This window comes from Neopelma chrysocephalum, unplaced genomic scaffold (assembly GCF_003984885.1).
Source record: "Neopelma chrysocephalum unplaced genomic scaffold, ASM398488v2 Primary Assembly neopelma1_59, whole genome shotgun sequence".
Lineage (NCBI taxonomy): Eukaryota > Metazoa > Chordata > Aves > Passeriformes > Pipridae > Neopelma > Neopelma chrysocephalum.
The window spans coordinates 20957939-20971489 of record NW_020897714.1 but is presented as its reverse complement, the minus strand read 5'-3'; the positions used below and the strand labels follow the sequence as shown (position 1 = coordinate 20971489).

General features: G+C 42.4%; 2 protein-coding genes across 7 annotated transcripts in view; one reads left to right on the top strand and one right to left on the bottom strand.

Annotated features, from left to right (window-relative positions):
* Positions 1-888, bottom strand: part of LOC113966107 (BPI fold-containing family C protein-like) — a 29010-nt gene extending 28122 nt beyond the window's left edge. For all 3 annotated transcript variants that reach the window (XM_027680388.1, XM_027680387.1, XM_027680389.1), the window contains exon 1: positions 236-888. The gene's annotated coding sequence lies outside the window, so the exon portion shown is untranslated. The remainder of the gene's footprint in view (positions 1-235) is intronic.
* A 1324-nt stretch (positions 889-2212) lies between these two features.
* Positions 2213-13288, top strand: FBXO7 (F-box protein 7). Of its 4 annotated transcripts, none has more exons than XM_027680382.1 (9): positions 2213-2591; positions 3947-4256; positions 5252-5479; positions 6827-6968; positions 8035-8118; positions 9201-9293; positions 10365-10415; positions 11066-11103; positions 11456-13288. In XM_027680382.1, the coding sequence occupies exons 1-9, from the start codon at positions 2470-2472 to the stop codon at positions 11858-11860; spliced, it is 1473 nt and encodes a 490-aa protein (XP_027536183.1). In that variant the 5' UTR covers positions 2213-2469; the 3' UTR covers positions 11861-13288. The 4 variants fall into 4 exon arrangements, with proteins under 4 accessions (XP_027536183.1, XP_027536184.1, XP_027536181.1 ...); XM_027680380.1 differs by having other exon boundaries at positions 2215-2591; positions 10239-10415; XM_027680381.1 differs by lacking the exon at positions 2213-2591 and adding an exon at positions 2741-2938 and having other exon boundaries at positions 10239-10415.
* Positions 13289-13551: the final 263 nt, after the last annotated feature.

Sequence of the window (13551 nt, the reverse complement as noted above, 5' to 3'; positions counted from 1 at the left end):
CTTCAGCTTGTGCAAGTTACTGAAATGGTGGTTCTGCTGGCAGCACCACAACTGTAGCCAGGGACATTTCCCAAAGAAGAGAAGCCTCCTCCACCCTTTCAAAAGAGCATAGACTAAAATGCCCTGGAGCCAGTGGGATAACAGCATGTGGTTGGGACGGGATAGCTCTAAAGAATGAAACACAGCAGGACATTCATGGCCAATGGAAAATGGTTGAGGCAGCAGCATGACTCACTTTGGATTCAACCTTCTTCAGAGAGAGCAGAGTTTCTGACAGGCACAGTCCTTTCTACCCTTCTTGCCAATTCCATTCTCATCCCCCTCTGCTCCATCAACCCGCTCTTCTGGATTTATCCAGGATGTGACCCCATTTGATGATGACAGCCTAAGCACTCCTCCAAAAAGGGGGGGTGGCAAAGGGTGCAGGTTCTCAGGAAATCACTTGTTTTAATGTTTGTCACTGAGGGCCTGATAAGTTACACTGAGCTGACTGTAACGAGCATCAGCTCTTCCATTGCTCAATGAGTGGTGTTCCACCTCAGTAGACTCCTTGCCTTTCCTTTCATCACCTTTCCACTGAGAAATTTATTGACATGTTGAAAAAAGATGATGGTTGCCCTTCAGTTTGAGAGGTATCTGACAGTGAACTCTAAAATGAAAATTTAGCAACCACATTTTCCTGGGTTGGATGACCATGTTCAGACGGCATAAAGGAAATTTCACCTGTAGCCCAAAAGAGAATTTTTGAAGTTTCAGTGTCCTTTTTCTGACTGGCTCTCTAAGTGCTGAAAGTACACAAGTAGGGTTGTTTCTATAGGGTTAAGCAATGTGAATAAGGCTCTAATAAGCAGTTGTATTTTGTGATAGCTGTGCAAGCTAGGTCTTTGGATTTCTCTTATTATTTAAGTATTATACTTCTAGAAAGTATCCCAGTTTTCCTGCACCTCACATTTCTCGTATTATTCTTTGTATGGAGAAATGTAAGTAAATTTTATCATTAGAAAAAAACCCAAGATGATCTGAGAATATGCATTTTTCCAAGTTACCTCTGAATTCACTGCTTTTTGAATTCAGCGTAATTCATTAAACAAAGTGAAAACTTAAATAAATTGTGCCTTTTACATTATTCCCCCAATCGACATTATATTTAGTAGTACTAACTACTACTACTACTACTAGTACTCTTAGTAGTAGAGTGTTTATTTCCAGATAAACCTGAGAGTACTTTTTGTAGAGATCCAAGATGTAGGGAAGGGATTTTCTCCCATGTTTGACAGGTGACCTAGAGCCACTAAACTTCAGTTTGTAACACTTAATACTTCCGGTGAGGTTATTTGACCAAAGGTGTTGTAACACCACTTCTGAGATGACAACTCCGTAGGCTGGTCTAGAAAAGTCAGGTTTCTTTATAAAACTAAACAGTCTCACGGGCAGCATCCTCCTTCAGCCCTTCCCCTTATGCATTTCCATGAGCCTTGCCAACAGCTTGACATGCAGCCAGCACCAGGCTTTCGCTGGCATTTTTGGCTTCAGAACAATTTAGGAAGGATATTGAGGTGCTGGAGCATGTCCAAAGAAGGGCAACAAGGTTGGTGAAGGCACTGGATGACAAGTCCGATGAGGAGCAGCTGTGGGAGCTGGGGCTGTTTAGCCTGGAGAGGAGGCTCAGGGGAGATTTCATCACTCTCTACAACTACCTGAGGGGAGGTTGTTGCCAGGTGGGGGTCGGTCTCTTCTCCCAGGCAACCAGCAGCAGGACAAGAGGGCACAGTCTTAAGCTGTGCCAGAGGAGGTTTAGGTTGGACATTAGGAAGAAGTTCTACACAGAAAGAGTGACTGGACATTGGAATGGGTTGCCCAGGGAGGTGGTGGAGTCACTGTCCATGGAGGTGTCTAAGAAAAGACTGGACATGGCACTTAGTGCCATGGTCTAGTAGACAAGGTGGTGTTCAGTCACAGGTTGGACTCGATGATCTCAGAGGATTCCAACCTAGTTGATTCCGTGATTCTGTAACACCATCTGACCCGGTGTTACACTGAGGAGGAGGAGGGCAGCCAGGTCGCAGGAATCACTCCCGTCAGTGGCAGGGTAGGGTCTGCGGCGGACGGACCGGCGCCTACAGCCATCGCCGGGGGCGCACCTCCAGCAATGGCAGCTACCCCCACATCGCCTGCGGGGGCGCGCGCGCAGCCGAACGCCCAATCATCGATCGCGGCCGGGCGGGGCCGCCGCCGCCGCGCAGGTCAGAGCGCAGCACGCCGAGGCAGCGATCGAGGGCGGGGCCGGGGCCGGGCTGAGGCGGTGCCGCGACAACCAAAACAACGGCGCGGCCCGGCCCGGCAGCCCTTGCGCTCGCGCCTTGCCGCCACCTTCCCTACTGCCGCCGCCGCCGCCCGGCGGGGCCCGCTCGGGGCGCGAGGGGGGAGCGGAGACACCCTCCCCCATCCCCCGGTGGCGCCGCCGCCGCGATGAAGCTCCGCGTGCGGCTGCAGAAGCGAACGGCGGCCCTGGAGCTGCCGGGGGCGGAGCCAACGCTGGGAGAGCTGCGCGCGCAGCTGCGCGCGGCCCTCCTGCCCGCCTGGGGGTACAGGTACCGTGTGGACCAAACCATTGGGGGGCCCGGGGGGGGCGACGGGGCCGTACCACGCGAGGGGGAGGGGAGGGGAGGGGAGGGGGATCTGCCCCCGCGACCCCCCGGGCGCGGTGGTGCCCCCTGCCGGTCGGGCGCGGCCGTGCCGGAGAGCGCGTCCCGGGGGATTAAAGTCTTCCTGGTCTGAGGGCTTTTCCTCTCGCACGGGGGTGGGCTGCCCCGGCTCCTGCAGCGCCCGGGACGCGTGCTGCTTCCCGGCTGGTCGCTGCGGAACGGGAGAGCAAAACTTCGGGCGTGCTCGGCTGCGAAATGCGAATCCGCAACTCAGTCAGAGCTGACTGGGGTTTGTGCGTGGCCCTTTCGTTACACAGCGGGTGCAGGGTGTCAGTTTTACAGTTCCCTCAGGCTTCCTGGAGAGTCCCCGGGTTTAAATTTCGGAAACGTTTTATCTGTGAAGAACTCACGGCATACTCTGTAGGAGGGTGAAGTCTGCAGAACCAATTTAAGAATCGCCTACAAAAGGGGATTTTTCTGGCGGTGGCTGAAGGGTTTGTACCGCAAACCTCTAATTAGGTCCGATGTACTGGTGTTTCACTGGTGATTCACGTGTGACGTGGGCAGGAGGAATCTGAAGTTGCTGCTTGTCTTGCTACAGTGGGTGTATTTTATAGCTGAAGCTGGGTAGCTGCTTCCCTGCTAACCAGTTTCATTTCTATTTATTTTTTTTTTCATACGTGCTTACCCTGAAGCATCTTTTCTTATTACCCTCATTTACGACTACCATCCTGTATGACAGCTGCTGATCTTTGAAAGTAATGCTTTGCTTCATGAGAAAGCAAGATGGTTGAGTCTTCAGCGCTATTTATTTTTAAATAATCTCAACCACTAGTTTATTTAAAGCTTGTTTCCCTAGGTGTGATATCTTTGAATTTGAAGGGCATTTGTTTGCATTTGCTTGTAACTTTTTAATGAGAAATTTCTGTAAATGAAGTTTTATCTACCAAGTGGCTGCAGCTACTTAAAATGTACCTGGAGAGAAACATGGGGGAAATAATTTCATGCATTTTTTTCGCCCTCACTTTTTCTCTAATATATAGCTCATTATTAATGGATTAAACCCCATGGCATAGTACTATTGTAAGACGGAGTATGCATTTCTAACTATAGAATCGTGGAATCATTAAGGTTGGAAAAGGCCTCCAGGATCATCAAGTCCAGCCTTTGTCTGACCACCACCATGTCAGCTGCACCATAGCACTAAGTGCCATGTCCAGTCATATAGACCTCTGTATGCAGTTACCCACGTGCAGCCAACCATGTTTCCTTACTTTTTTTTTTTTACTTTTATTTTTCAGTTCTGATACCAAGTTTTCAATAACATTGAACAGAAAAGATGCTCTCACAGAGGATCAGAAGACCTTAGCTTCGTACGGGGTTGTTTCTGGTGATTTGATATGCTTACTACTAGAAGAAGCAGATGGGCAACCCAGCCTACCTCCTCCTCCTTCTACTCCTACTCCTCCTCCTCCCCCACTTCAGAATGGTCGTGAGCCGTCCACCTTGACCCCCAACAACAGTGAGGCAAGCAGTCCAAAAGAAGAAGGGCAGAATGAGCAATCTGACAGCCAGAAAGCTCAGGAGGAAGTTCGAAAGAGTGATGAGAGGGTAAGTAGATGAGAATTGTCCTGTACAGCACAAGGCAAAAAAGAAGGTATGTTGTTGTGTCAATTGCTGTACTCTATAGGAGAGAGTCTCTTCAGAATATTTGGCTCCTAATACCTGTCCCATGTTTATCCAGTTATTTGAATGGAAATTTGTCTCTCTTCATTGTATATTACCTGTGGCACAGAAGCTAATTCAGAGAGCTTAAAGTGTTTTAGGTCTGACGTTTTTACAGGAGTGAATATTTTTGCTGGAACATGCACTTTTCCTAAGGAAATTAGGATTATGTTTCTTACCTGCCTCAGTGCTGTCTTCTTGAGGAAACTGATTTTAGGTACTGAGCAGATGCAACAGGTACTGCCTGTTGGAATCAGGCTCTTTTTTTTTCTTTCATGACCCTTCCTTTTCTACTTTTTTATTTTTGTAATGTGTCTGTAGTTTTGTCAGTTAACTTAATAACATAGTATGATTTTTGTAGAAGAAAGGAAGTTACAATAAAGCCACAGTCCTCCTTAAGTGACAGCAGATGCACTCCGTGGATTTTTTTTTTCCCTGCTACTTAGGCCTGTTGTGTTTGTTGGCAGTCCCAGTTACCATTTTGATTACTTGCCATGCATGTTGGCTACATTCAAATTAATGATGATTAATTCATCATTAATTCACTACAGTGATTAAATTATTCCTGTGTATGTTGCAAAAATTCTGATTCTGAAGGTTTAATATAGTATTACCATGTTGTCTTCGATTTGTGTATGCAATAAAATGACAGACCCTTTAATGAAGCACTTGTATTATAAAGATTAAAAAAATACAGAGGCTATGTGTATAATCCCAGTCCCCATCTGGAACGCTGGAAAATGGAGGTGTAATGAATCTTGTATGTACAACTTGTATGGGAAATCATGGGAAATGGAATAAGCAAAATGTTGATGTAAAATGTTGATGTATATAGAGGTGTAATTTTCTGAACAAAGTTATGTTTTGCCTTTCTCCTGAAGGCAGGATCCAGCCTAGAATTTCCTTCTGGATTAGTCCCAGAAGATGTTGACCTGGAAGAAGGTACAGGCTCCTATCCCTCGGAACCCATGCTGTGCAGTGAAGCTGCTGATGGTGAAATACCCCATTCCTTGGAGATGCTCTACCTTTCTGCTGAGTGTACTAGTGCCACTGATGCCTTGATTGTTCTGGTTCATCTGCTCATGATGGAGACAGGCTATGTACCTCAGGTAGGTAGGTGCACAAGCAAATAGAAATTTGTTGGTCAGTGTGAGAAAGCTATGGAATATCATGGGAGTGTGTAATGCAAGACCCATCTGAGGATCTGCTTCTGCATTGTATATGTCAGTTGGCAGCAGGGGCTGCTGAAGTTCCAGCTTCTCTAATTTCCCTGACCAGTAATTCTTTGGGCTAAAGACTAGAGTAGCTTTTAGCTGCAAGAGAAAAGGCCTGTCCCTGTGTTTCTTTTGGTCCTCAGCCTCTCTAGGACCCAGCCGATAACCTTCTGTTTCTGCTTTATGCTCTTGAGCATGTGTAGATGTGCTTAAATTGTAGCACTTCATCAAAGTACTGCCTTAAGTGTCAGTGTCATCTCAATGGTAGCCTGCTCAAGTGGTGCTTAGCAAGGCCTAGGTCTGCCAAAATATTGTCTCCAATTCAATATGAACTTCAGCTAAGTGTTGTTAGGCTTTGGTTCCACTAATCTGTAGAGGTATTGTACTTGAGCACCTATGGCAGTACCTCTGTACAATGTGTGAATTCACTTTTTCCCTTCCATTTACATTTTATATTTACTCATAAGTGGCTGAACATGCAGAAAAAGACTTGATGTGAGGAAAGGTGTTTAAATTCCCATATTTTTTTCTTGCAGTGAGGCTAACTAAGCACATGTGGGTGTCTGGTTGACCAATTTAATAAATCTGATAAGTTCATTACATCCCCATAACTTGAAATACTACCTGAAGAATACATTTGCCACTGGGAAGAAAGTTTGTTTATGTCAGTGAGCAGGCTTGGAAGTAGGGAAGATAATTGCTTTGCAGATTAAAGAGGAAAGAATCTACTTATACTTGTGGTTATGTCATATGCACCTCCCGGGATTCCATCTGAGCCTTTTCATACTGAAGTTAAAAGAAAAACTGTTAGTCGACTCAAGTTTTCAAATTAACTTCAAACTATGATTCTTACAACCCTGTCAGATATTGTAAGTTCACAGAAAAGGTGCAACAACATGTTTTTTTGCAGCAAAATAATGTACGTGCAGGAACTATCAGAATGCTGGAATGGGTGACAGAATGAAGCATGTGTCTCAAAGAAATAGGTGTGTGTGATCGCTGAAAAACCTTTTCTGTCAGGACAAAAAATTACTAGACTTCACCTTATATTTGCTCTTTTGGGGAAAACAGTGTATAATCACACATGTTCATAATCACTGTGTCATAATGTGCATTAGGACTGACCTAAGAGTTGAATTGCAAACATCATTCTGCAATTTCCTAACTTTTAATCCTTTTCTTACCCCTCAGCATTGGTACACTGCTAAAGTGTGACAGTGTGTTACCTCTTTGCATTTTTAGGGGACAGAAGCCAAGGCAGTCTCTATGCCAGAGAAATGGAGGGGGAATGGTGTTTATAAGCTACAGTACACACACCCCCTTTGCGAGGAAGGTTCTGCTGGTTTGACTTGTGTGCCTCTGGGAGATCTTGTTGCTATTAATGGTAAGTCAGTCAAATTTTTATCCTGGATGCACATTGCTAAGTATCACCATTGTTTAGCAAGAGAAAACTTATATGCACTTTCGTGAGCTAAGTTTTGAGCTGCACCTTTATTACTTGGGTTGCTGAGGTGCAGGAGATGCCACTTCCTGATGCTGAATACTCGTAGCATTTCTGGTCTCTGTGTTAACTGTTTCTCTCCCTCTAATTATAACATCAATCCTTAGGAGATTCAGCTGGTCTTTTCACAGCAATGTTTTAGAAATTTTTCGTGTCTCATTTCATATGAACTTTGATATACATTGCCAGACATGAAAAGAAGTAGATCTGCTCCAGCTACAGTATTGTGTCTTATGTTCTTTGCAAGACTTAAAACTTCCAGACTTCCAGACTTCTTTAGCTCTGATTTATAATCTTTCCTGTAGTACCCTAACTGTGATCTCAAAAATTGTTTTTAGTTTAAGCCATTCAGTCCAGAAAAATTACAGAAGTCTAATTTTTTGAAGCAACTTCCATATCACTTGATGGGTTTTTTGGAGATTTTTTGTCTTTTTTTCCTTTCTATTCTTTATTTTTATTTAGCATTTTAGTAATTCCACATTTTTGTGGAAACAATATTAAATTGGGACTTGGTTCTAATTTTAATCTTTGATTAAATCTTCTACGTTTCTATGTAAAACTTGTAACTGATTTTACCAATTTGTATAAGCACATATGTTTTCTCAGAACCTGTACGTATTATGACCAAGTTGGGTTAAGGTTAGATTTAGGACAGTGTTATAGCTGCCATGCATAGAGTGTTCATAAAGTAAACTTCTGTGTTACATCTCTTTTCATGTGATAGAATTGTTGAAGGTAATGCTTGGTTGCTGCTTTGCTATTTTAAGTGCCTTTTTTTTTTAAAGTTTTTATTTGTCTACCTGCTTGCTGTAGTTGGGTATTTTCCTTGTGGGATCTGGTAAGGGAGGAAAGTAAATCACCTCTGAAGAGTAAAGCAGTAATGAAGTGGTCTTTGTCATCTCTCAGCATGTTTTAAGTTTTGAAGTGTCTTTTTTTTTTATATTTGCAGCAACATTAAAAATCAACAATGAGATTAAAAGTGTTAAGAGGATCCAACTATTGCCAGCATCCTTTGTTTCCTTTCAGGACCCAGGTATGGTTGAGCTGTGATACTCAGAGTAGTAAACTGAAAAGTAAAGAAGTGACACAGTGGGTAAAAATATGCTTTAGTATAGCACCAAATAGGTACAGAATAGCAAAAAAGAATAAAAATGTAGTTACCATTTAGATTAGTCATAACTTTGTGGTAAAAGGAATTCAGAGTGTAGCCATTTATTCATATTTTGTTAAAACAAATTGTATTTCTTGGATTAACAATGTTAGAAAAGAACCTTGCCAAGTCCAATTTATCCTTTGGCCCCTATGCCTGTAATTTATGAGGTACTAAGCATACGTGTGGATCTCTGGGACAGTAGTGCTGGAAAATAGCCCCTTTCTGCCTGGCAGCTCAGTACTTCAGAGGCTGGTGGTACCTGTAATTGTTAAATTCTTTTTGTCAGAAAACATGTGCTGACCACATAGGTTTCTCCAGAGTGCCAAAATTGGAGGGAAGACTAAGTGAAGCAAGGAGAGAAGGGGAGATTGATGTAGATCCTTGTGAGCACAGGCCTGACTAGTGTTTTGTTCTCTGAAGTAGACGAGCTGCTTTATTGGCAGTTGAGACTAACTCGATGTCCTACGCTGTGTTCTGGGTAGTCCCAGTCATTGGTGTATAAGTCTAATTGAAAGGCTTTAGAAGAACTGAGTGCTGAAATGTGTCCAATATAACAGTAGAGTCTTCTGCCTCTCCTTTCTTCAGAGAACAGAATGGATAACCACATCTGTCAGAAAAATTATTATTTCAGGCATTTAGAACACAGGTGTATGTTACACATGAGCTTTGTAATCTGACAAAGGAATCTCTGACAGCTTGAGAGTCAGTTTGTTTCAGATAACTCAAGTCTTCCCCTTAACTGTGCTTTTTAAGGCCAAAGGGAAAGCTGAGCCTGACCATGGAAATGGTCTCTAATTGTCAATGACTGACTTGTTGCAAGAAAGTTACACTGTAGCTGCAGAGCTCCTCCCATCGAGATCACAAGCAGATTAGAGTTCTGCTTACAAGAAAACTGTAATTCTCATATAATTTTTGTGTTATAAACTTTTGAAGTTAAGCTTTTTCCCTCTCTTCTTTGACAGAGAAGGTTGCAGGTGTTTACAAAGACCTTCAGAAGTTATCCCGTCTCTTTAAAGACCAGCTGGTTTACTCTCTCCTGGCTGCTGCCCGACAAGGTGAGAGAAAATATTTGTTAGAGATGATACTTAATTTGCGAGGATGGAAGGGAGGGGGTCTATCAAAAACCTTGTAGGAAAAGTGTTAGAAACAGCTGCTCAGTGATGCCTATATAAAGAGTAAGCATAAAGTAGTATATATATTCTAAAGAAATTATATTGCTCTTTGTAACTGAGAAAATATTAATATAATTCTGGTTTTAATTTTTCATTGCTCTAGTCTCAATTCAGAGACTGAAATGGAGTGGCTGTTTTTCACGCTTAATGATGAGAAAATCATACCACAATAATTTTGTAGCAGTAATTCTATAGTTTTGAACTATTTCTTTGTCAAAACAGAAAAATTTGTATAGCATCATATTCAGAAGTCTGACCTCAGTAAGGATCTTGTCAGTAACTGGTCATTGAGGGCTTGGAAGGGATGTTAGGAAGTAACCCAAGCTGGTGTTTGTGAGGCAGTAGGAAGCCAGGCTGTCTCTGCATAGTTACTGCTGTAAAAGGTCTCAGCTTTGTATTCTGAAGACTATTCAGTGGAATTCCCTCTAGACTTCAGTGCAGGAAGGTTTTATGTGAAGCATGTGCTCTGTACTTAATGTGTATTTTGCAGACTCATGAAATTGGGCAGGTCTTTTTTTCTTTACCTATTCTTTTGTTCTGTAGCCTATAAACATAGTTAGGTGTTTGGAATGTTTCTTAGGCGTAGTGGTCAGTATAAAGTGTCATTTGCCCTATTTCGTGCACTGTATAGGTGTACTTAGAGTTACAAGAGGTCTGTTTTGCAAGAAGTCACATCACAGTAGTTGCTGAGAAAAGTGGTGTAACTCAGTATGAAGGGGAGAGGATTTAAGGGAAAGATTATAATGTTCTTTCTTTCTTTTAGGGTCTTTAGAGATAGAGTAAACTCCACACCACTTAAGTGATGCTTCTGTTTTCTTCACTGTGTAGCTCTGAACTTGCCAGATGTGTTTGGGTTAGTGGTCCTTCCTCTTGAGCTCAAGCTTCGGATTTTCAGACTTCTGGATGTCCGTTCACTCATCTCTCTCTCTGCTGTTTGCCGTGATCTTTACACAGCTTCAAATGACCAACTTCTGTGGAGGTTTATGTATCTGCGGGATTTCCGAGGTAATGTCGAGGCACGTCTTTCTCTAATTACTTCATGTTAACAGAGGGATTAGGTGTGACAGATTTTGATAAGAGGCTCCTCAGGCAACCAGTAATGTTATTTAAACACTCTGAGGAAATGCAGTACAGTTGGTCAGCTGTAATTCAGGTGGATGCACAGTTTTAAGCCAGGAAAATTGCTGACAATCTTCTGAGCCATTACTGGTGGACCATGTGGTTCTTCCCATTGTGTGGTGCAGGCCTTCCTTGTTTTCATCTGTTTCCTTTGCTACCCTGGTGTACTGGCTATTGCAGATATTAGGAAGTGGAGGGAGGATATATTCCTGCTACAATTTCTCACACAGGATTGAAGAAACAAAGGTAGTCAAGGGAAGTGCTGTCAGAAGGCACAGGTGGGGATAGTGTTTCTGGGATTTCTCTACTTAGTAACGTTTGGAGATAATGCTTTACATAGAATGAGTGCGCAAGTAGATTACCTGTTAAGTGGTCCTGGAGCTTTATATTTTTTAAGATGCATTATCTTTACGAAACGATGTATTGACCAAATAGTGATTTTTTCTGTCTTGATTATTCTGCAACTTCCGACAAACTCTGGGCACCCGTGGCACAAATGCTACTTGCTTTTCTTAATTTTTTGCTTCTCTTTGTAGATCCTATTGCAAGGCCTCGTGATACAGACTGGAAAGAAGTAGGTGCTTTTTTATATGATCTCTCTGAGATGAGTCTAATTTGAGAATTAAGCACAGACTTTGGGAGGCAGTAATGAGTTAAATTTTAGTTTAAAAGTATGGTGTTCCATGTATGCATGTTGGTCAGAATAGGAGAAAGCAGCATCAACAAGTTACATGGTGTGTGCCTGGATTGTGGGTTAGAGAACTTCCAAAGATGCTGTGTGTGGGCATTGGCAAGCAGGGGAGTTGCTGCTCTGGGTTTTCAGACTGGTGAGGAGCATTTTTTTGAGAAGTGCCATAAAACTGAATGCAGCTGCTGAAGCTGGAACGCTTACAGAGCTTTAAAATGCCTTCTTTTTCTGTCTGCAGCTATACAAGAAAAAGTTGAAACAGAAGAAGGAGGCCCTGAGATGGAGGCACATGATGTTTCTGCCCCCTATACCTCATCCAATCCCCTTTCATCCCAACCCATTCTATCCTAATCCCTTTCCTCCCAACCCATTCCCATCAAACCCCATCTATCCCCCAATGATCATTGGTGGAGAATATGATGAGAGACCAACACTTCCTTATGTTGGAGACCCAATTAACTCACTCATTCCTGGCCAGGGAGAAGCACCAGGTCAGTTTCCTCCATTCAGACCACACTTTGACCCCATTGGTTCCTTGCCTGGAGCAAGCCCTACGCTTCCAGGACGAGCTGGTCCCAATGACAGGTTTCCACCCAGACCCAGCCGGGGCCGCCCCATGGACATTCGCCGTGCGTTCATTTGATTGCGGCTTTTTCCTGCAGTGAGTTTTCTAGTCGCTGAGCTTGCTTCCTAACTGCAGGAGATAGCAAATCCCAGGCACTAACACCTGCCTTCTCTTCAGATTGTGTCAAGAACATGTGTGCATGGTAGTGTTCCAGCCACAAAGGCTGGGTTTGTTTTGTGCTCTGATAGTGCTGTACCACCTGGCACTCAGGTCTGTTTCACAAAGAGCTACGACTTAGAGCAGTTTGTTCTCCCTCCCCTCCTCCTTGCCCTTAGTTGTTTGTGAAGTGCTACTTACAGACCAGAAGGATACTGACCAAATACTTGCTGCATCAGATAAAGAGCACTTTAAATACAAACCCTATACTTGTCTGTCTTATTTGAAGAGTTTTACTAAATTGCCAGGAGAAATGATGATGTTTAAAATCTACCAGGCTAATTAATAATCTTTATTAACAAAAAAGTTACCATGTACCACATAGAACAGGATACTACCACTGTCATGTTAGATGTGTGTTCATGGAAATTTTTGAATATGTTGTTTCCTTTTTCCTGTAATGTTTTATTAGGTAAAAAGCATATTGTTACTTAATGCACAAAGAATACAGGGAAGGAATTTTCTTTACAATGGAAGTATTAGAACACAAATTAATTCATTTTACAAACAACTGAGTAAAGTCATGCTACAGTGCAACTCAGAAGTCTAAACAGAAGCAGAGCAACTTCACAAAGAATCAGCAGCAAAACTTTTGTCTTTCTCCTTGACTTTACAGATAAGGATCTGTAGTACATGGCTGCATTTACTGTGTGTGAACTAAAAGTGGTGCAAAAATGTGTCTTTTCTCCCTATCTGACTTAAGGAATTAAATAGGCTGACCTGGTTGCAGTGGAAATGGGGTCACAACAACATGAGAAGCAGAATGAATTCTCACTTCAATTCAGTAAATTCCATTTAATTCCATTACTTAAGTATCAGATTATATCTTGCCAAAAAGAAATGTATTGTAGCATGTTATGAGCACCTTTCAAGTATTATCTTATTAACTAATGAGCAACTAACAAGACCACTGTTAAAGTCTCCTGATGACATCTGCAGGCTGACACTGGAGCTCAATTAAAGGAAGACCAGAATGACTAAACTTTGCTAGAACTTTTAATTCCTTACGTATTTTTTAAGATGATTGATCTCAGTGTTTCTATAAATGTGAATGGTACTGATGACTGTTGTGACAACTGACACTATTTTCTAAAACCTTTTTGAAATTCCAACAGTGGACATGGAATGGCATTTCCTGTTAAATACAAGCTATTGAATCAGTAATACTTATGTGCTTTTTCAGGTGATATTTCAGTGACTCATCTTCTTGTTTTGTATAAAATCAGCTGACTTCAGTAGGGTCAGGAAGTTTTGCCAAGTAAAATATAATACTTTATTTTGCTGTCAAAAGTTGTATTGCTTCTTTCTTCCCTTTTCTACTTCACAGTAATGGTTTCCCTTCAATGCCAAGATGATCCTTAACTTTCAGCATTTACCTGCAGTGGTTGAATTGTCTTGTTCCAAAAGAATTTTCACAAGTGAAATTTGTAGTCAGACCTCTGTAAAGAAGCTTACAATGCTTCTTTATATTCCCCTGACTATAAAAGGAAAAGGGAAATCTACACTGCACTGGTTTTGCACCATCTTGTCCTTGTGATGAGTGCTTCAGCAAT

Coding starts and splice junctions, on each gene's coding strand:
- FBXO7 (XM_027680380.1), top strand. CDS start 2,470: ATGAAGCTCCGCGTGCGGCTGCAGAAGCGAACGGCGGCCCTGGAGCTG. Junction 8,119..9,200: donor TGTTTCCTTTCAGGACCCAG/GTATGGTTGAGC, acceptor CTTCTTTGACAG/AGAAGGTTGCAGGTGTTTAC. Junction 11,104..11,455: donor GTGATACAGACTGGAAAGAA/GTAGGTGCTTTT, acceptor TTCTGTCTGCAG/CTATACAAGAAAAAGTTGAA.